A 22,831-nucleotide genomic window follows, 5' to 3' on the forward strand; every position below is an offset into this window, starting at 1 on the left:
AATACTTAACTTTAAGCATGTGCTCAAATCCCACTGACTTCAATTTTCAGTTGGACTTACAACACATGCATAAGAGCTTTCTTAAATAGGAATGCTTTCCTGAATTGGTGCCCAATGGTATGTCCATACTATAGATATTACACTGGTAGTTATAGACACAGCCTACACAGACAGAAAGGGTCTTTCTATCAGTGTACAAACATCACGTACCCAGATGAAGTTAGCTATGTCAACAGAAGTCAACATAATTTTTGGTTTCAGAGTAGCAGCCGTGTTAGTCTGTATTCGCAAAAAGAAAAGGAGGACTTGTGGCACCTTAGAGACTAACCAATTTATTAGAGCATAAGCTTTCGTGAGCTACAGCTCACTTCCTCAGATGCATATCGTGGAAACTGCAGCAGGCTTTATATATACACAGAGAATATGAAACAATACCTATTCCCACCCCACTGTCCTGCTGGTAATAGCTTATCTAAAGTGATTTCCAGCACAAATCCAGGTTTTCTCACCCTCCACCCCCCCACACAAATTCACTCTCCTGCTGTAGGCCAGGCCAAAACAAATAGAGGAATGCAAAGGAAATTCACTAATTATCTAATTACGTCACATCAGAAAAAAAAATCAGGAATGAAGAACAAAATTCTGCTGGTTTTCCAACTATTTCTTTCACTTCCCAAAGAACACAGATTTCACTCTGAACATGAAAAGACAGTCCACATTCAGACATGCAGTTGAGCTATGTAAGAGCTAGGTATTACTATTGTTAGGATGGATGAAGAGAGGAAGCAGTTGGCCCTATAACCACATCATCATCAGGGATTTTTTTTTGGGGGGGGCAGCACAGGCATATCTCAATATCAATAATTCAGATATGTTAAAGCAGAAAAAGGGTCTGAAATTATAAATTGATCAGAAATGAGAAATGAGAACTGCAGGTCCAATCAGGTAGATCATTTGGTCCCACTGTGTGTGGCTGAAAGCACTCTGGCCATGGTATACAGCCATACTGAGACAAGTTTTCTCTCAAGCCTTCAGCAAGTTTCTATAAAACTTCAGGAAAGGAGATTGTATAGTAACCCAATGACTCCATTGGGAGTTTTTCCTGAGTCAGGGTTGTTAAGCTCATAATTTTTATCCAATTGTAATATTTTAATAATTTGTATAAAATGTTTTTCATGTATTTATTTCAAATCTAGTGATGATTCATTCTTTCAAAGAAGAGTATGGAGAGAAAGACCATCTTCCTAGACAATACGAGAAGGCAGAAAAAGAAGACTTAAAAAAACACGGATTTGTTTAGAAAGTTACCATTTCTTACATAATATTTCCAATTTTCCTTATGCAAAAAGTTATGTAATCAGTACAAATTACATTTAATTGTATTTCACTTGCTATTCTTGATATTTGAACAACTGGTGAAATGGGGCTAGAAATACAGAAATGAACAAAAAAAGTGACAAATTTAAAATCAGATTATTAAAAACAAAAGTGGATTAATTTTATCAGCAATATTTTGCATAAGGCTACATGACCTACAGTCAGTATTTTAAGCTGTCTTGAAAAACTTTTGGTATACTCCAAATTTATGACTAAGTGCCAGATAGTATGTGTAATACAATATATTGGGGAAATGCCAAGGTTTTCTTTTTTTAACCTACAAATGTTCTTTCCCTTTTGTAGAACCCACCACCACACACACACACACACCCCTTTTGCAAATCAGTACATGCTTGAAATAGATGCAGTCCATGAATGGTGAAAACTGACTGTAGCCATGCAAGGGATTTTTTTTTAAACAACATTAAAAAAAAAAAGATGCATCCAACGCGAGATAAAATATGGTCCTTTGTAAGAAAGATTAACATCTGTACACTTTTATTAGACTAGACATTTTACAATCGGTATGTAACTGAAACCAACCTAAGATTGTAAAGCTAATAAAGTTTTGCCTCCAAATGCCCACTTCTACCAGGTGATAGAGATTCCTCTAACAATACAAAACACATATTTACATAGCTATTGCTGTTACCATCCCAATCAAGATTAAATCATCCAGTCCACGAAATTAACTATTTTCCACTCAGAATCCCAGTGACAGAATGTTTCCTTGTGAAGCACCACCACGAACAATTCCGGGGGGGGCGTTCGGGGGGGGGCGGGGAAAAAAGGTGCTGAGTAACAACCCCCACAACCTGAGCATACTCAGTACCTCACATGACAGGGCCCAAAATTAGAACCCTGGCTCCTAACGGAACAACCTGTGCTTTACCAAAACAATTTCACACAAATCCCTCAAAGGATTCAGCCAGCTCCATGTTAGTTCAAGACGTAAGCAAGTTTTAATCTCAGTCAAACAAAAATTAAAGGAAGAAAATGGCAAATGAAGGAGGGGAGGAGGCAGTCCCCAAAATACATTTAGAGCTGGTTTACAGCTTTATGAAAGACAAATGAAAAATTATACTCACATCGCACTCATCAACTGTGGGTCTGCCAGTGGTTTTTCAGAGCAGATGTAACATTTTAGCAAAATGCGATTGTTTGTGAAAGAAATAATTCTGATCAAAAACTAAATTGCAGCCAGCGCAAGCTCTGTACTTTGTCACTCTAATCCATTCTGACAGGAAGCAGTAAGTGGAGATTCCTACTGTGAAAGGAGCAGATGTGAAAGGTCAACCTTGGCCTGGAACTTCAAAACCGTTAACGTGTAAAACAGTGTGCATTAAAGCCTGAAACAGCTAACCGCTGGATTAACGGATGTCCGCTAAGTAGGTCTGATGTGCTTTTGGCAAGTAATGGTTAATTTTTAAATAGGTTCATTGTAATTTTTTTTATTTTACTTTTTACCTTTTACCAGCCAGAATCCATTTTTAATTACAATTGCAGAGTATAATATTCCAAAACATGCCTTTTCTTTACTCTTTGGGGGGGAAAGCCACTATTGTAGAAAGCAGTTTACAGTTATTAATATAAGGTCATGCTCACCATTTCAAAAGCAAGGGGATGCAAGAGATTAAACACTATCAAACTGGAGACAGAACTTGCCATCTGTACTGAAATTAGTATCTTATCAGTTCCCCTACATTCATAATAGCTATCCCAGGACATTACACAGTTACAAGAGAGCAGGGTTCCTTAACTGAAAAAGTAAAAGTGATCCTGAATGAAGATATTCTTGAGAATACAAAGAATGTAAATCTTACTGATTTCCCCAACTGAAACAGTACTGTTACAGTACTTGCCACCACTGTGTTAACAAATCTAGGAGAATTCCAAATTTTAGTTAAAATCAAAGTCAACACGCCGGCATTTGGTATCTTACAGGAGTGAAGGAAAGTCTTGCCTCCACAGTGGGCATAACCATTTTCTTCCCTTATTTCAAATGCAATGGGCAAGCATTAAAAGAGCAGTTATGGATTATGTAGAGCAGGCAACAGTGGGACACTTCCATTTTCTTTTTCAACCTAAATGAATACTTGTGAGAAGTGAAAAGTATATTTACAAAAATCTTTAGCCAGTTCAAATTCAACCCCCAGAGACAATATTTGCAGATTAATGGATGAAAATTAAATGCTATAATAATTTTCACTTAAGTGATCATAAATCTACACTAATCTTTTAAGAGAAGCAGTGGTAGAAGAGCCACCTGCAAAGTGGACCAAAGGTCAGGAGGACAACTTCCTGGTCCTCTTTAGAATAGCTAACACAGGTCTAACTGCTCCAAGAGTGTGCAGCGCATGCACAGTTAATTGTAGAAGAACCTCTTCCCCTTGGAAATACGCTATTCTTTCTTTATTTGTATTTTATTTTTTACCATAGAATGGAGGGAAGGAAAGAGCCTAGAACTCATATTTCCTTGATATTCTAAGTCACAGTTAAGTTTTAACTAATAACAATTGATGTCAACTTCTGTTTCTAGAGCACCTGGAGAATAAGAGTCTTGAACTTCTACATATCACCTGTTAGCTGTGGCTGTCAGGCCTGCTGCTCCTGATAGATACTGTGCATTTACAAAACAAAATGTTAAACTAAGTTTACCTCAGAAATAGAATTTACAAACATAAAAACTTCTTCCTACCTCAAGAAAGCGAAACACAAAGGTATGTACTGAATTTTTACTGTCATCATGATTCATTTAAATATCAATTAATATAATAGTATTGTTAATTTTAATACTGTGGCATTAACAATAATATTGCAATAGTGCCTACAACCACAAACAGGTTGGTCTCCATTGTACAAATAGTCTATGCCCCAAAGAGCTTGCAATCTAAAAGACAAAACGTAATGGGAGGGTAGGCAGTTAAGTGGGATGTGCATAGTTCTTAGCCATTGACTAGCAGTGATCACAACTCGCCACCTGCTTGGTCTGCAGTTTTCTATATGCTTTACAGCAGAGGTGAGTTTTGAAGAGGGACATGGAGGATAAAGAGGTGGCTTGATAGATTCTTACTAAGCTTTCTCCACTCACACAGGGCAGCACAACAGAAAACTTGGAAGTATTTGTCGGCGAAGCGGCTGGTTGAGGCTGGCATTGCTAGCGCCCATTGAAAGTGGGCACAGACTTTGCGATAAGGAAATAGCTCAAATAGGTACAGTAAGACTAAACTTGGGTGTGTGTGTGAGGGGGTGAAAGTAAAGACAAAAGTTGCCAATGTAATATGATGATTCAATTATTTACAAGTAGGAAAAAATGTTGGTAATTAAAAAAAATTTAGACTGAACACTGAGGCAGGAGACATCCTTCACTCTGTGTTTTGCCCAGTGGCCATGACAAATAAGTAAGTAAATAAATACAAAATATTTCCCAACTCCCAGCAACAAGGAGTTAATTTGTATCCGGTAGCTCCTGACTGACCACTGACATTCCACCAGACTCTGTATAATTAGGCAGCATTTCTCATCAATAAGAAAACTAGTTCTGCTAGTTAACTGGTAGTATTATTGGAAAGAGGCTGCACTGACTAGTACACCATTGTTGTCTCTTTGTCTTTTTAAAGCCAGAGCAGGAGAGTCTTAAATTTTCAGATGAATGATCTCCAGAGACCCTCTATTTATTTTTCATCCAAAAAAGTCAAGCACGCCAGCTTTTCAGACCCAGTGCCACACTAGGATATGGGTAGGTGGAATGTGTCCAGTCCCACAGCTGGAACTTGACCCTAAAACCTTCTGACTCAAAGGCAAGAGGGTTATTTACTAAGCCATTCACAAGAATAACCATAAGGCAGGTGTGATTGTATAAAAGTATATTTTTATTAAACTATGTTTTGACCCAGCTCACTCTCACAATTTTGGCCTGAATTAATCTTCATGAGGCCTGAAAATTTTACTGTCAGTTTCTAATAAGGAAAAACAACAAACAGGCAGATAGGCCAAAAATTCAATATTCAAACCTTATTTTCAAATACAAAGATTTTCTCTACTCTGTAAACCCAGTCAAATAATTGTGATTTACTGCAAATCAGTTATTGTATTCATAAATGCAAGGACATTAGCAAACAACATACCTACCAAAAGAAATACTTTCATAATTTTGCAGGTGTACAAATCATAGCATATGGGAGAGGACTCAAAGAATACTGGGAAATGAAGCAGTCGAGGAAACACTATATGAAAAACAGCACCTACCTAGGTGGATATAAAACCAATTCTTTTCATCCAAGAGGTAATCTAATGCAATCTAAGTCTAACAGAGGGGCAAGTAGTCAACAATCACATTAAAAATAGTTAACCCACCAAATAAATGAAAATTGGTTTGTCTTTTGATAAGCAAAACTGACAATAATGGACTAATGTTGCTCATTCTTTGAGGTTAAACACAATTGACATAAGCTACACCTGAAACCAATCAGGGCTGAGGCTTTGAGAAGATTCACACGCGAGGACTAAATTTGTCACAAATGGGTTGGTTTCCGATCCTAATGTAGCCAAGTTGCTTTACTCTGACCTCCATTTAACAAATCAACTTAATGGGCAATGGGAGTGCTATAAAACTTAACAATGGAGTGATTTTAACTTTTAAAATATAGTTATGAAGCAAAATGTTAGAGAGCTCCTTCAATACTGGAAATCAAATTAAATCTAGACATTTTTTAACAGTCTTGACAGATATAATCCTAGTTACCATGTAAATTTATGGTAAGCTGCTGTGATATTAGTCACAGGTGCTACTTTTAATATATGGGCTACATCTGGCTGGGAATAAAATTTCTCAGAGGACTGAAAATGACCTCACTAACAGTCAATGGGGAGGGGGGATAAGACCACTGTAGCATACAAAAAGCTGGAGATATGGTCCACAACTGAATATTTTACATAAAATTCAAGTTACCTCCACAGATTGTAGGTTTATATTTTCAATACATAAATGGCGCAGACATATTTCAGTCAAACAGCCAAAATATTAAATTCGTAAAACAGCTATGAAATACTCTGGCTATGCACATAAAAACAAATTTTCCAACCTGTGATCAACAGGGAAGACAAAGTGATGTGCTGAGAAACTGAAAAAAGGAAGTATCAATATAGATTAAGTTCAGGAGTATTCAGTATTATTACGAAATGAGTTAAACTAAATTAAGTGATTACAGTAACTAAAAGAGCACTAATTCATTAAGAATGTGTTCCCTGTATCCCAATTCCATGGGATTTGGTAAATTTGTGAAGTTCTTCATGGTCATTAATCAAGGTGAAAGTACATATAGAAAGGACTAGCACCAAGGGATTGTCACCAAGTAAGAAGATTAAACTATATAAAGATCATAAATCGCATAGCCAGCAAGTTAGTTTTGATATACTGATAACAGGGACCATCCATTAGAGAGGACAAAAATAAATATGCCCTAGCACAGTTAAAGCAAAGTAACTGGAAATAGAGAGCACATACAAAACAGAAACTCTGCTTGCAGTGGATGCTTTCTGAGTTTTGGGTGTTATTACTGGTCTGGAGAAGGAGAGTTGGGAAGTATAACAATTTAATGGAAGATCTACAATGATTTAATTTCTTCTGAAATAACTGTTCAGAAGCTGTGCAAGTCTCCATTAAACAACTAATCGAAGAGACAAGATTTGCTATGATTCTCAGGATCCATGAGCCCTACACAGCAGGCAGTCTCCCTGCTCTTTTCTCCAGTCAAGAGTTTTATGGATAAAAGATTAAATTTATTAATTAAAATGGCTGAACCCAAAGCGTATGTCTACACAGCAACTGGACACCTGTGGCTGACCCGTGCCAGCCGACTCAGGCTCGCAGGGCCTCGCAGGGCTATTTCAATGCAGTGTAAACTTATGGACTCAGGCTACAGCCCAAGCTCTGGGACCTTCCAACCACACAGGGTCCTAGAGCTCAGGCTCCAGCCCGAGCCTGGAAGTCTACACAGCAGTAAACAGCCCCGCAGCCTGAGCCCAAGGAGTCCAAGTTGCGGATGTCTAGTTGCTGTATAGACGTACCCTATGCAAACAAACCAGAAACAGCTTTTTCTTTTTTTCTTTCAATAGCAGTAATTTTAGGTGTTCCATCTAAAAAGCAGTAGGCAAAACATTTTCAGATGGAAGTGACTCGTCCTTCTGCACTTTAGTGGACAGGGATTCAAGAATTTAGAGCAATGCAGAACATGTTTTATTAATTTAGATGGAATACCCCTGTATAAAACCAGTCATTGCCCAAGATGGTGTTAAACAAAGCTTGGGGTTTGGTATACAGAGACCTCAGTCCACTTAGTACCATGGTGCAAACACCATTAAAAATCATTATCTTTTTATTAAAGAGAAAAAGGAAAAACAGTTAAAGCATTTAAAATATTAAGTATTAAATAAGGCTTTCATTTTAATAGGAACAACCTCTTTTCCCTTTCCTTTTAGCTGGAGAGAGTTTTTAGAAGGAAAAATACCCAAGTTGTTTGACAGTCTCTTAGATGGTACCAAAGATGGTAAAAACCATCCTGTCAGGGAAAAGAAAAGACGTTAGCTAAGATTGGCTGAAGCTGTTGTTGAAGTCTGATCCTGTTTCATCCCAGATGGGGTTTGAGATTCAGCGGAAGATGGTAAAGGGTCCCTCTCTCTGGCCTGGTTTGGTCAGGACATCTCTCAGGATCAGAATGACAAAGGCCCGAAGTCCCAGGAGATGGTGGAAGTGGCAGCCATGCTGGTGAACCATGCTGGTGAACTCTAGTAGCCAATTTTTATCCCTACGTCTGTTTCTTTAAGGACCCACAAAAGGAATGGTGGACGGAATAGTCCATGTTCCCATTATTTTGTCAATCAATTAGGTCTAGTTTCCCCAAACACTAATTTTGGTTCACTGATTTCCGGTTCCAAACTCTTCTTACTTACTAAGCATGATCTTAACACAGTCCTTGTGTTATAACAGTATGGTTTTTTTGTTTGGACTAATTCAGTCTCTCCTTTGTGCGTCATTTCCTATCAACCTTTGTTATAATAGGTGATTGTGACCTCTTATTAACTTTCATATACTTTTTACAGTTGAGCTCACAATAAGAGTAACTTTGTAGGCCAAATTATAACAGATCAGATACAGGCCAGGAACCTTGAGGTTTTGAACAGTTTGGGGACAATTCTATCTTCTCTAGACCAGAGGTCCCCAAACTTTTCAGTCATGCCTCTCCCTTACCCCTCTGTTCCTTGTTTCCGCGGGAGCTGGGGCCAGGAGAAGGGTTGTGGTTGGGGGAGGCACGGATGGGGTAAGGAGGCCGAAGCTGGGGCTGCAGCTGGGGGCAGGTCTGGGGCCGGGAACAGAGCCATGGTCAGGGGCCAAGACTGGAGACGCAGCCGGGGGACCAAAGCTGGGGGTGGGGCCAGGGCCAGGGCCAGGGCCAGGAGCGGAGCTCCAGTTGGGTCGCGGTCAAGGGCCAAGGCTGGGGGCAGGGCTAAGGGTGGAAGCCTGGGCCGGAGCAGAGCTAGGTAACACTCCCTTCCCGCCCCCCCTGGGGGCTGGCCCAGGCCCTGCACCATCTCCCCAAATGTTCCTTCATGCCCCCCGTCCTCTACTTTAGACAACAAACTTTTCAACTTTTTCTTTTTGCCAGAGATTTCAGTAAATGAAGAAAAAAAATGTATTAGTAAACATTGCTACTCAGGCTCCTGAAGTAGTGACAGTATTTTTGTAACTCATTAACTCAGACTTTTGCTTTGACAAATTGAAATGGATTGGCTGCTCTATCAGTGAGTAATAGGCATTTTGTTTCAGTATCTGTCACTTGGGAATAGAAATTAAGAGCCTTTAAAACATGTTTCTTTTATGTAATACAAAGTGGCTTGAAAGCACAGATAACTTTTTCTTTTTCTTCTATCTCTCTCTCTCCACAGTCCCATTTTAAAGGGCAATAGTCTCAAACATCTGTAGCCTGACAGTTCACACAAACAGAGGGCAGTAGAACGGAGGAATGATGCAATGGGAAAACAGACAATGACAACAGTGTTTAGGGTGACCATATTTCCCCATGGGAAAATGGGACACTGCACAGGGAGAGGGGGGGGCCTCGGGCCAGCCCTATGGCGCTGGGCTGACAGCCCAAGGACCAGTGTCTGGTGTCATCATTCACCTCCCCCCAAGTTCCTCCACACTCCCCTGGGGGCGGGCAGGGGAGGGAACGCCCCACTTTTTTGGCAAACTGGGCATTTCATAGAAACAGACTTTAAGGCCGGAAGGGACCATTATGATTGTCTAGTCTGACCTGCACAACGCAGGCCACAGAATCTCACCCACGCATTCCTGTAACAAACCTCTAACCTATGTCTGAGCTATTGAAGTCCCCAAATTGTGGTTTAAAGACTTTGAGGGGCAGAGAATCCTCCAGCAAGTGACCCGTGCCCCACGCTGCAGAGGAAGGCAAAAAACCCCCAGGGCCTCTGCCAATCAGCCCTGGAGGAAAATTCCTTCTAGACCCCAAATATGGCAATCAGCTAAACCCTGAGCATGTGGGCAAGACTCACCAGCCAGACACTCAGGAAAGAATTCTCTGTAGTAACTCAGATCCCACCCCATCTAACATCCCATCACAGGCTATTGGGCATATCTACCGCTAATAGTCAAAGATCAATTAATTGCCAAAATTAGGCTATCCCACCATATCATCCCTTCCATAAACTTATCAAACTTAGTCTTAAAGCAAGATATGTCTTTTGCCCCTACCTCTTCCCTTGGAAGGCTGTTCCAGAACTTCACTCCTCTGATGGTTAGAAACCTTCGTCTAATCTCAAGTCTAAACTTCTCAATGACCAGTTTATATCCATTTGTTCTTGTGTCCACACTGGCACTGAGCTTAAATAATTCCTCTCCCTCCCTGGTACTTATCCCTCTGATATATTTATAGAGAGCAATCATATCTCCTCTCAGCCTGCTTTTGGTTAGGCTAAACAAGCCAAGCTCTTTGAGTCTCCTTTCATACGACAGGTTTCCCATTCCTCGGATCCCTTCTCTGTACCTGCTCCAGTTTGAATTCATCTTTCTTAAACATGGGAGACCAGAACTGCACACAATATTCCAGATGAGGTCTCACCAGTGCCTTGTATAATGGTACTAACACCTCCTTATCTCTACTGGAAATACCTCGTCTGATGCATCCCAAGACCACATTAGCTTTTTTCACGGCCATATCACATTGGCGGCTCATAGTCATCCTGTGATCAACCAATACTCCGAGGTCCTTCTCCTCCTCCTCCGTTACTTCCAAGTGATGCATCCCCAGTTTATAACAAAAATTCTTGTTATTAATCCCTAAATGCATGATCTTGCACTTTTCACTATTAAATTTCATCCTATTACTATTACTCCAGTTTACAAGGTCATCCGGATCTTCCTATATAATATCCCGGTCCTTCTCTGTATTGGCAATACCTCCCAGCTTTGTGTCATCCGCAAACTTTATTAGCACATTCCCACTTTTTGTGCCAAGGTCAGTAATAAAAAGATTAAATAAGATTGGTCCCAAAACCAATCCCTGAGAAACTCCACTAGTAACCTCCTTCCAACCTGACAGGTCATCTTTCAGTGTGACCCGTTGTAGTCTCCTCTTTAACCAGTTCCTTATCCACCTTTCAATTTTCATATTGATCCCCATCTTTTTCAATTTAGCTAATAATTCCCCATGTGGAACTGTACCAAATGCCTTACTGAAATTGAGGTAAATTAGATCCACTGTGTTTCCTTTGTCTAAAAAAATCTGTTCCCTTCTCAAAGAAGGAGATCAGGTTGGTTTGATACAATCTACCTTTTGTAAAACCATGTCGTATTTTGTCCCCATAACCATTGACCTCAATGTCCTTAACTACTTTCTCCTTCAAAATTTTTTCCAAGACCTTGCATACTACAGATGTCAAACGAACAGGCCTGTAGTTACCCGGATCACCTTTTTTTCCCCTTTCTTAAAAATAGGAACTACTTTAGCAATTCTCCAGTAATTCTCCAATACGGTACCCCTGAGTTTACAGATTCATTAAAAATGTTTGCTAATGGGCTTGCAATTTCATGTGCCAGTTCTTTTAATATTCTTGGATGAAGATTATCTGGGCCCCCTGATTTAGTCCCATTAAGCTGTTCAAGTTTGGCTTCTACCTCGGATGCGGTAATATCTACCTCCATATCCTCCTTCCCATTTGTCATCCTACTATTATCCCTAAACTCATTAGCCTCATTAAAGACTGAGGCAAAGTATTTGTTTAGATATTGGGCCATGCCTAGATTATCCTTAACCTCCACTCCATCCTTAGTTTAGCGGTCCCATTTGCTCTTGCCAATTGAGGATAAGCTGGCAAAAGCAAATGGGACAAATGCCCAGTTTTGCCAAGAAAGTTGGGAAATCCAGGACAGGGCTTAAAAAGGGGACTATCCTAGCCAAAACGGGACATATGGTCACCCTACCTGTTTTAGATGTTTTGCCAATCAAAAGAGAAGCTGTAATTGTAAAAAAAAAACATCTGTGAACATGGCAGGATCAGTATCAGGTTGGACTGATGGCTGTCTCCAGTGAAGCTGGGACCATGTATGATGGCTAGTCTTCTTGCTGAGCCATTACAGGATTCTGCAATTCACTGTAGACAAGTTTGAAGTGATCAGGCACCATGATTTTCTCATGCCTCAGTCCCCCCCAGCTGCCCCAGACCTGTTTCTGAAGCCAAAGGTCACAAGTACCAATGCTACACACCTGCAGATGACTGGGGGCCAGAGTGTTTGGCAACTACTACAACCAAAGATTACTTGAGGGATGGTGGTGGTTGGACCATCACCTTAGAGCAGCTATTCTGAAGTGTACAATCCTGGCTGGGCAGTTTGTTTTCATCCTTATTCATAATTATTGTATTTTAAGTATTATACAACTTAGAGCACCTATTCATAGCTCTGTAACTGAAAGAAAAAATACATCATGTTTAGAAGGCTAAAGGAGAAACTTGCTTGTCTGTATTTGGCTGGGGTCTGGTAATCTGGGTAGGGAATGGAGTGAACAGCAATGATTATAATATGGCTATGAGGAGAAAGTGGAAAATAACATTTCAGACATAGAAACTGCCTAAATGAGGGATGGGGAACAAGCTGCAATGGACACCAGATGCTTTTCTTTCTGGGCAGGGTTGGATGGAGGACACTATGTACATCAATATTTTTTCAAACCAAGACATCACGACTAGCATGCAATGGCAATTACAGCAGAGAAAAGGACTGACAACAGGAAGTACATTCACGGACTTATTTTAGGAAAACAGTTTGAAATGTTCCAACTCATTTTCTGAAAATCACTCTCAAAAGCCCATTTTTATAAAATTTATCTTCAAAAAAACAAACACCATCAGCAGTTCCAAGTGAAGTCCTGTAATAAAATAATTTCCCAAGCCAGAAGCGTAATTTCTGATAGCTTTTAATCAAGTTAATCTCAGCCTGAAAGCTTCAGGAATCTAAATAACTCTCTCATTTCACAGAAGTTTCATTTCATTCTCCCTGATACTGAAAATAATATACATAAACCAAGTTCAAGTCTACGCATTTGAGTGACTTTATAATAAAAACTCTGTTTATATTCTTAACATCTGTTGACATACAGAGTCTTTGTAAACCTGGCATAGATTTTAAAGCCACAGAATTTTCCATGCATCATGCCCATTATCTGTGGGAAGCAATAAAGAAACAATGAATACATTAATCATACTCATATCATCTGCAAAACATAAATCTGAAATACCTTTCGTGTCAGCTTAACTGCTCAGGTTTTTGAGTTTGTTTTTTTTACACACCTGATTTTATGCCATCTGTAAAAGGGCAGGATGAAGATCATAGAGGAAACTGTATTTCTTGGCTGTCTGAATTTTACTAAATATTCACACTAAGTTCTGCAAACAGAAGATTTATTAAATAAAAGAAGTTACACCTAAAAGTCCATGTTTATTAAAGGACAGCATATTGACTGCAAAACTCTACAAAACAGGTAGCTAGCTAGCTCCATTTTTGGCACTTTTGTTTCTCTGATCTGTAATATGCTTTTGAAACGTACCAATAAATAAGTAAATGTTGTGTGGGGACATTAGTAAATATAAGCATTGGTAGATGAATTAAACTATACCAGTTCAGTTTATCTTCAGTGCCACCTTCCCAGGAGACAAACATTAGCTCTCTAACTCCAGCTGCAAACATGCATGCATTCTCTAGCCAAATTCCACCTTAAGTCATTCCCCAAGGCTAAGAGATCACCAACTTGTTCTACAGCCTGAAATTTCAAATGGCGATGTTACATCACCTCAGCTGCCCCAATTTTCTAAATGCTTAAGGCCAAAATTCTGCCCTTATATAGATGCATGTAACCCCCTTGACCACAACGAAAGCAGTGTAGACAGTTTGGCCCGTTAGTTTACCCAGTGATACACAGAGCTGAAAGTGCCAGAAGTTTTGAATTCTTAAGCCAATTTCCAATCATTCATAGTAATGATAGCTCTTACGTAGCCCTTTCCATCTCACACTTTTAAGGGTCAAGCAGGAATGGGGGCACACTGAGCATCCACCAATATCTTCCACCCAACTGGAACAGACATTTCAAAAAAGTACCATTTTAAGATGATATATTTGGTGGGGTGAGACCTAGCCAATTCTGAACCCAGAAAAAAAAAAAACAGACTATTAACTTTAGGCTTAGTATACCATACAGTGTACATTTAAATATATTTTGACTTTCCACTTTAGCATCCTCTTCATGTCTCTCTCTTGGACTTGCAACTTTATGAATAGCTGACTAATTTCTACCCTGTAACATTTCAAGGATAAAGCCTTAAAAAAAATCAACTATTTAATTCTCCTTCTGACGTCTTCACTGCTCTAAGTAGCTGGGTTTTCCGGATTTCTATTACAGGACTGTGTTTGTTCTCATCTCTTTGGTATATAGTCCATTGCCTAAAGATGATCAGCAGAAATTATTTATTTCACTTATTTGCAATATGCAAAGGCTACTTTATGCTAATTTTTTAAAAAAGCATTTCCAGCTATGCTGAGCCAACAAGCTCTCCAATTACACCGTCGCATGGACACTTTAAAGAGTGCCACCAGCGTGAAAGCTGTAAGCTCAGCACCTAGAGTACGACTACATTTGATGCAGAGAATTAGCTATCCCTCTGTCCTTGGCTTTCCAGTTCTCCCATCCAGTTCTCATGTAAAGGCCCCCTCATGGTTTTCCCCTCCTTCATTGCCTCATAATTTGTTTCGTTTGAAGTTGTTTGTTTTGTACTATTATTAACTCCCAGGTTTAAAGTGCAATCCAGGAAAAATGTATTCAGGGCTCCACATGTGACATTCTATACCTGCTCCTGCTCTGTATTGTAGCGATGCTGCTCTTTTCTCCCTACCTCACACACATTTTAATCTAAGTTCTCTCTAATGGCTGCAATTTCCTCACTATGACAATTAAGTATTTGAAATATTAAAAAGGATGGGCATTGCAAATTGTCATTTACACATTTCACTTCACAGGGTCTCCTAAAGACATTGGTCTGGATTATACTATGGCCATGAAAATAAACAGCACATTATGCAGCACTAACATGCTTCAGTCTACAAATCTAGATAGATATTACACTGCAAATACAGTGTGGTGTGGATGGGACAGAGGTGAAGGGGAAGGAGGAGAAGAGGTATCTTCAGAGGAATATGGCATCTTTTAAAAAAAAAAAAATGTAACCTTACCCTTCACCCCTGGGACAGCATAGCCCTTTCAAAAATAAAGTAGGAACTGGGAATTATCTTCATCTGTTCCCATTCCACACGTAGATCATCATCTGCCTAAAACTGTAAGAATAGATGATCTTTCACAGCTAATCTTTAGTATATAACAATCTACTACATTTTGACCAGAACAGAGGATTATTAAATTGACTGTACCCAAGCAATAGAAATGAGGGGAAGAGCAGTAGGAGACCTAAACAAACACATTTAGGGGCAATTTTTCAAAAACATTGGGTGGATACCTACACACAAACATGTGCACAACTGCAGAGTCATATGCTACAAGGCAAAGCTTTAACCTTTTGATAATGTGACCCTAAATCTGCATAAGACGATCCAAGCTAGAATAAAAATAGGTCACTGATATAAAAGGTGTAACAAATATTAGTAAGGCCAGATTTTAAAAAAAGAGCAATGAGAAAATTAAATCAGACATAACTGAAACGAATATATTTTCTCCAAATAAACCCAAGTTTAAGGGCACTGAAATGGGAAGGATATGTTAGGATTAATTCTTGTCTTATTTAGCAGGGCCATAATACAGCTAATTATTGCTCTTCTAACTTGTCTTTTTTTGTATGCATCTCACTTGATTAATCACAAATCAAATTTTCTTTCCGAAACGAGATATAGTAACAAGAATCTAGTTGACAATCTTATCTTAAGAAAATATATTAAATCATAGTTGGCCATATGGTGCCACCGATTTTCAAAGCAGATTTCATCTCTGATTTCAAATTTTAAAATTCTTAAAAATTGATGACACAGCATGGCCCAGGGTTTTGACTTAAAATTCAAGCCCAACAGGGTTTACAATCTGCTGTATCAAAGGTAGCCTTACAGAGCGTCTATTGCAATTCATTCAAGACAGTACCATAACTGTCCTTTTCTGTATAAAAGGTGAGTTTTATGACACTTCTCACATTTTTTCCCCGAGTTTGGTAAATAACTGTGCTTTCATTCTTACTCACCTTTGTAAAGTTCTTGATAGCAAATATTTTTATGATTAAGTTAGGAGTGCTAGTAATAACAAAGATATCAACAGTAAAATTCAGCTTGCCTTACCATGGAACAATGCCAATAAAGTCAATGAATTACACTTGGGTAACTGAGATTAGAATCTGGCCTGATAGTTTCAGTGACACTACTGACATGAGGAAAGCAAACAGGATTTGGTCCCAAATACTCCTAGGTTTGTGGATGTGAACATCTCTTCACTAGGAACACAATACAAACTAGGATAATTACATTTCCTTTTATATTAAGAATAATATATAGCAATAGTTACCTGATTAAAAGTTTTGAAATTGAACTCTTTGTAGATGGCATCTCTTTCACCCAGCTCAGACCATCCTGAAGCTTTGAGGTCAAGTAAAACTTGGGTCCTTTCCTCTGTTGTCAACCAGTGAGACTGTGAAGACTGTAAAGGAAAAAAAAATACATTCCAGAACTGGGGTTAATGTCCTCTCATTTCCTTACACAACAATAAGAAAAATATGTGCTGAAATTATGATTTATGTATTTCAAAAATATAATCCTTCAGGACAACAGAAGTGGAAAATTTACTATGCGGTTTTGTTCCACTTTATAATTTAACAGAACACCATCACTTGCCAGTTAACTGAGCCATGAAACACAACTATTTTGGTGAATTAACTTTGGTTACGTGCTTGCATACAAGAGTTTTTTACTCTTTTGCTGGGATGAAATATGGACTCAGGAATACCTTTGTTCAGTAGTATTCTTACTTTCATTTATATAAGGCCTATCGGAATTATCCATATACTGTGAAGCTTGAAATATATGATGACAATCCAATTTTGCCATTTTCCCCTCATTTAAATATTAAAGTTAAACATAATGTACAGTAATTAGTCGAAGTTAAAAGGGGCATATCACCTGAAATACTAAGCATAACCAATTTTAAATTAGAAAAGCATAGATTATACCAGAAATCACTGTGTACTATGTATAATTATTGTACCCTGTATTTCCTAAGAAGAAAGTTTAAAAAACAAAAAGCAAGATTGTTACTATTTGAGTTCAGTAACTATTTATAAATGTTTCTCTATGGCACTGAAAGGAAAAACAAAAAATCTGGCACAAAGGATATGTGCTACCCCCAATTTGCACACAAGGCATTCCACAGACAGCACTGAGGAGTTCTGTATAAGGATATGAAGAATGGTCCCCTCTCATACCATTACAAATCAGAAGTAACTCAATTAAATAGAATTCCCACTAAAAGGCCCAGACTCAGCAAGGTACTTAAGCATTTGTCTAACTTTAAGCAAATGAGTACTCCTCCACACATTTAATATTTAAGCACATGCTTAAGTACCTTGCTGAATCAGGACCTAAAACAGGTATGAGGTCAGAATGAGACCTTGAGAGTAGAATAAGATCCTAAAAGTTTACTAAATTGCTCCCTGAAAATACAGAACACACTCCCTCCCTCTGACAGAATGTATGAGATATTAAACTGATACTATACTTGATCTTAGCTAAAATCCAAGTATTTCATCCAAAGGTCGATTATCCAATTGTCTGTCCCTGGTCACAGACCCATCCCAAACTCATTCTAAGAACACAATAGGTAGACCAGGAGCCCTTGTGTCACCTTAGAGACTAACAAATGTATTTGGACTTAAGCTTTCACGGGCAAAGACCCACTTCATCAATAGGTAGAACAGAAATTCTCAGTTGCCTTTTGTCTTTGCATATATTAATAATCAACCATCCTCATTTTGTGAAAACTTACAGACAATTAGCTGAACAATTATCTACCAAAAACTGCAAAATAGAATCTAAGATGGGAGTTCCACCCACTAGATCTGCCTTTGTAAATAGTTTTTATTTTGACCGTTTTAAAGTGTGTGGTTACTTCATTCTAGAAGTGCCAGACCATGTATAGTCCACAGGCTATGTTCTCAAACTTAATTATACACTCATTTGGCAATGTTGATGTGAACTTTTTTTGAAAATATAGTCTGCTGTGTATGTGTATACAAGTACTGCATCTTTGTACACATCTTTAATATAAAAAGTTACCACTTCACCACTAGATGGTGCTACATGTCAAATCAGAAGTTAATTCAATTACTTGTAATTAAGCAGCAGAAAGGTTTTAAGATTGTTCCTTATTACTGAATGATATTGGCACAGAAAGTAATGATAAATACACATGCATCATTTAAAGATTAAATATACATATTACTATAACCTAGTAATTAACTCCACGAAGCAAAATATAACACATTCACTAACCAGGAGCATAAAAGAGCACTCTGTACAAATGCAGTTAATGCAACTGATTTAAACAATTGTTTTCAACTGGATTCACCCATTCTAACAAACAAGTTTTAAATATCCAAAAACTAACATTTCAATCTAGTCTATCTAGCCTTCCGTATAAAACAGTTGCCTTGCTTTAATATAAAATTATTATTTCACCAACATATATATAAGTGTTGCTACAGGAACATTTATTGATTAGAATTTCCCTTTAAGCCTGTTTTAAAGCATGTACAAATAGTCTCTGGGCTGAAATTTGTCATGTTTATAGTCAGCCAGGAGGTAAAATTGTTTTGTTTCGTTGGAGATTTTTCTGTTCTTATTTTTTAGAACCAGTTAAGACATTTCAGTCGTTTCTTGAGGCTTTATCCAAACCCCACTGGAGTAACGGAGAATCCATCCATTTCAGATTTGAACATCAGATTTTAATAAATAGATTTATTTTGTTTGCCACAGGCCTGGTCCTCAGTGCACACCAGCTCTTTTGACACTGAAGAAATTTTGCTTAGAAATAATGGTCGTAAAAGTCAAGTTCTGCATTCTGGCTGCATATACACATGTGCACCTGCCACTGACTTAAAAAGTTTAGTAAAAAGCAGTATATGGAGCACATGCTGATTTATTTTAAGACAACGTTAAGGAGGTGCAAGGCTCCAGAAACATGCTCACATGTGTGTATCTGTGGTGACAAACAATGAAGCACAGTGTAAACCCACTGAAGAGGTGGAAAGATACAACAAAAACAAACAGAATATGGACACTGAAAAGTAAACATAAGACTTAGCATACAAAACCAACCCATTATTTACTGATTATATCTTGTCATATGATGGGCCCTAAGCTAGTTAAAAAATAACAGCTTTATTTGAAAGCAGTCCATGAAAGAAAGAGAGGAGTCTGATGCTGAAGCATCCATTATCCTGTATCAAAGATCTGTGTAATAAAATATGTTCTGGGGGAAATGGGGGAGCTATTACCTAATTTTGCATATATGATTATCTATTACTTGATGTCAAAATCAGACTGCCTATGCTCTATACAGACTGAAATGCAGGGGATGCAAATAATCATATCTTCTGAGAGAAGAGGGGGTAGATCCAAGACTGAAACAGACTAAATTTTTTTTATTAAAGCTAATGTTAAAATTATAATATATAGGTTAAGAAAAGAGTGTCTGTACATCTGGGTATAATGCTTAAATTATGTGAAAGTACAAAGGCTGGTTTAAAAGTCAAACAGTACATATAGTACATAATCAGCAATAACCTACATTTAGATGAACATTTAAAGCAGGAGTCAGCAACCTTTCAGAAGTGGTGTGCCGAGTCTTCATTTATTCACTCTAATTTAAGGTTTTACGTGCCAGTAATACATTTTAACGTTTTTAGAAGGTCCCTTTCTATAAGTCTGTAATATATAACTAAACTATGGTTGTATGTAAAGTAAATAAGATTTTTTTAAATGTTTAAGAAGCTTCATTTAAAATTAAATTAAAATGCAGAGCCCCCTGGACCGGTGGCCAGGACCCGGGCAGTGTGAGTGCCACCGAAAATCAGCTCACCTGCTGCCTTTGGCACGCGTGCCATAGGTTCCCTAGCCCTGATTTAAAGATACAGTTTAGTTATTAGCAATACTAGATAAAGAACAAATTCAACTACCCCCAGGATAATTCCCAAAGAATTACCATACTCCTGGTCAGGATCCTGGCTCCCAAGCCCATGCAGCATCCCAACTTTGGTATTCCTTTGGCTCAGCAGATTTACTACTCTGCCTAATACATACTTAATACATTTTTTTCACACAGTGGCTTTTAAAGGACACTGCGTTCAGAGGAATTAGGAGATGAGATGGCAGGGCTTGTTGTGAAGAGCATCTGGGGCAATCAAGGATGGATGAACTGGGCACAGCCTGAAAGCTCCATCAGCTGGTTTGCCCAGGGAAAATCACATTCAGACAACCTGCACAAGATAATTTTCACTTCTTTAGAGCCTTTCAGTGCAGTGCTGCAAATATGAGTGAATTACACTTCTGTGCAACCCTAGGAGTTAGGTATTATTACTCCCACTTTAAAGATGCGTAACCTGAAGTTCAGACAAGTCAAGTGACTTGCTCAAGGTCAAATTGTGAATTTGTGTCAGAGCTAGAGATAAAACCCGTCTCCTGATTATGAATCCTGTGCTTCCCAGTATCATATCCACATAACCCACCCATTCACATGTTGACAGATATGAAGAACCAAAGCTGCTTCTCACATTGACAGATCATGAGCTTTCAGCTGGTAAATGGAACATCCAGGTCAGTCGAGCAGGAAAAGTTTTTTGATGGGTAATCAAGCACGTAAGGATTAGAATAATAATTTCTTAGTGTCCCTAGTTTGGGGGAGGGGGGGGGTTTAAAAGTGCATTTGAGTCCCTCACCTCCCACCACTTTCCCCTGAATATTTAGTTAAACTAAGCGCCAAGAGTTGGGAGAACTTTTTAAACCAATTGTTATTTGTTTCAGTGTGAATCGCACCTGGCACATTACTGGTGACAGACAAACAGTAAATATTAAAACTGCTCAAAACGGATTACGCAACATTTTGCAAGGCTGTTGTTCACCCATCACCCCATTTCTCTGGGGAAGTCATTCTTGCCTGCCCTCAGGGGCTCATACCCACCTGATCCCCAGAAAGTCTCCTCCTTACCCACCTAACCTGGCCCCTTATCAGGAAACAAATCGAGCCAATTTGCAATGCTGTGAGTGGAAAGTATTTTTTCATGATAGCTGCATTTTGTGTTCCACAATTAAAATCTTCATTTAAAAAACACAAAAACAAATTAAGCATCAAATCCTTATCATAGCAAAGGAAATCACAAACGTAGAGGTATGCACCCAACTCTGCAGACAGCATGAAACAAAAGCTCAGGCAGATGTGAAGTGCCATCTTTACCTCAGCAGACAGTTGGCTCTGAACCCTAATGATGGTGATGCAAGAGTCCAGGCAGTTAGCTCTTTCACAGCGCAGAGGGAAAATGAGGGACAATCCTATTATGACGCATCCAGCACAAGTAACATCTGGAGTGGGGTCCCCAGAGTGCGGAACTTGGCTTAGGGCTGAGCTGAGGAGAGAAGACCGGGACTCCCGCTCCCAGGGGGCTTTCCTCTGTCCTCAGCCCCTGCCACCCGGGGGACTCCCGCCTGCCCAGCCCTGGAGAGCTCCCTCTGCCCATGCCGCCTGCCCCGCGCCTGGATGGCTGCTCGCTTGCCCCAGGATCTCTGGGGAGCTCCCCAGGTCCGCTGCCCTCCCGCACCCCCGGGGCGGGCCCTGCCTGGCCTCTCACCATGGCGGAGAGGCTCCTGCTGCCGGGTCCCGAGCCGCCCTGCCTCGCGCCCGCCGTCGCTGCCAGGCGCGCTCCGACCCGCGCCAGCCGCAGCCCGACCCCGCCGCCTCCCATCGCCTCAGCGCGGCCGCGGCCCCGCCCCCTCACGGCGCGAAGGGCCCAGTGCAGGGACCGACGCAAGTGCCTGCGGCCGTCCCAGCGCGGCCCCTCCCTTCACGCAGCCCAGGGAGGGACGCGGGCTCGTCCGCGCCCGGCGCCCCCGTCAGGGGGTTCCCCCAAACCCCGACAAGAATGGGACTTACCCCCTCATCTGCACGGAGCTCCCCTGCGCTGGGCGAATGGTACTTACCCCCTCCCCGCCCCCCAGCTGTGGTCCATGCACCTCTGCTGCAAAACCCCAGCCCCCCCCGGGACCCCGACCCTTCACCTTTGTCAGTTGCAAGGCAGCTGCCCTAGAAGGAGCAGGGACCCACCCGCTGCAGCGTGGGGCTGCAGGCAGAACTCCTCACCGGCTGCTAGTGGCTTCGATCATCAAAACAAGGGAGTGCCAGGAGTTTATTCTTCAGCCTTCACGCGGGTTGTTTCTATTTCCATTCAGTTCGGTTTGGCCAGTGAAGTTGGTTTCAGGTTCAGGTCCTTAGAGCTGCAAAGGCAGCCTTTCCAACTGAGCAAGGGATGGTTTAAAAAAAAAACAACAAAAGAAGGACTTTACAGAACATAAGCCCCATAAAAAATTGTAAAGGATTGATTATAAAAGTTTTAATTTTGGTATAAATTGGGGCCTTGGAAAATATGGTTCTATTCTAAAACAATGACAATGCAAAAAAAAATTTGATTGCCTTTGCTGTGGAATGATTGAAACAAAATATGGACCTGTCTTTTTTACAAATCACTTTTCTGGGTGGAAACGTTGCTTAGGGAAAAGGGAAGGGTAGCTACAATGTCAAGTCCACATTCTGAACTTTTATATTTTTCAGCTAAGTGCATATTCGTAAACAAAACT

General features: G+C 39.8%; 1 protein-coding gene across 1 annotated transcript in view; it reads right to left on the reverse strand.

Annotated features, from left to right (window-relative positions):
• Positions 1 to 21,981, reverse strand: part of PCBD2 (pterin-4 alpha-carbinolamine dehydratase 2) — a 34,966-nt gene extending 12,985 nt beyond the window's left edge. Inside the window, exons 1-2 of the mRNA XM_084635723.1 lie at positions 21,829 to 21,981; positions 16,500 to 16,631 (exon numbers count right to left, since the gene is read on the reverse strand). Coding sequence (XP_084491849.1) covers positions 16,500 to 16,631; positions 21,829 to 21,942 — 246 coding nt within the window. The 5' untranslated portion in view covers positions 21,943 to 21,981. The remainder of the gene's footprint in view (positions 1 to 16,499; positions 16,632 to 21,828) is intronic.
• Positions 21,982 to 22,831: the final 850 nt, after the last annotated feature.

The sequence above is a fragment of the Lepidochelys olivacea genome, assembly GCF_965140295.1.
Source record: "Lepidochelys olivacea isolate rLepOli2 genome assembly, chromosome: 8".
NCBI lineage: Eukaryota > Metazoa > Chordata > Testudines > Cheloniidae > Lepidochelys > Lepidochelys olivacea.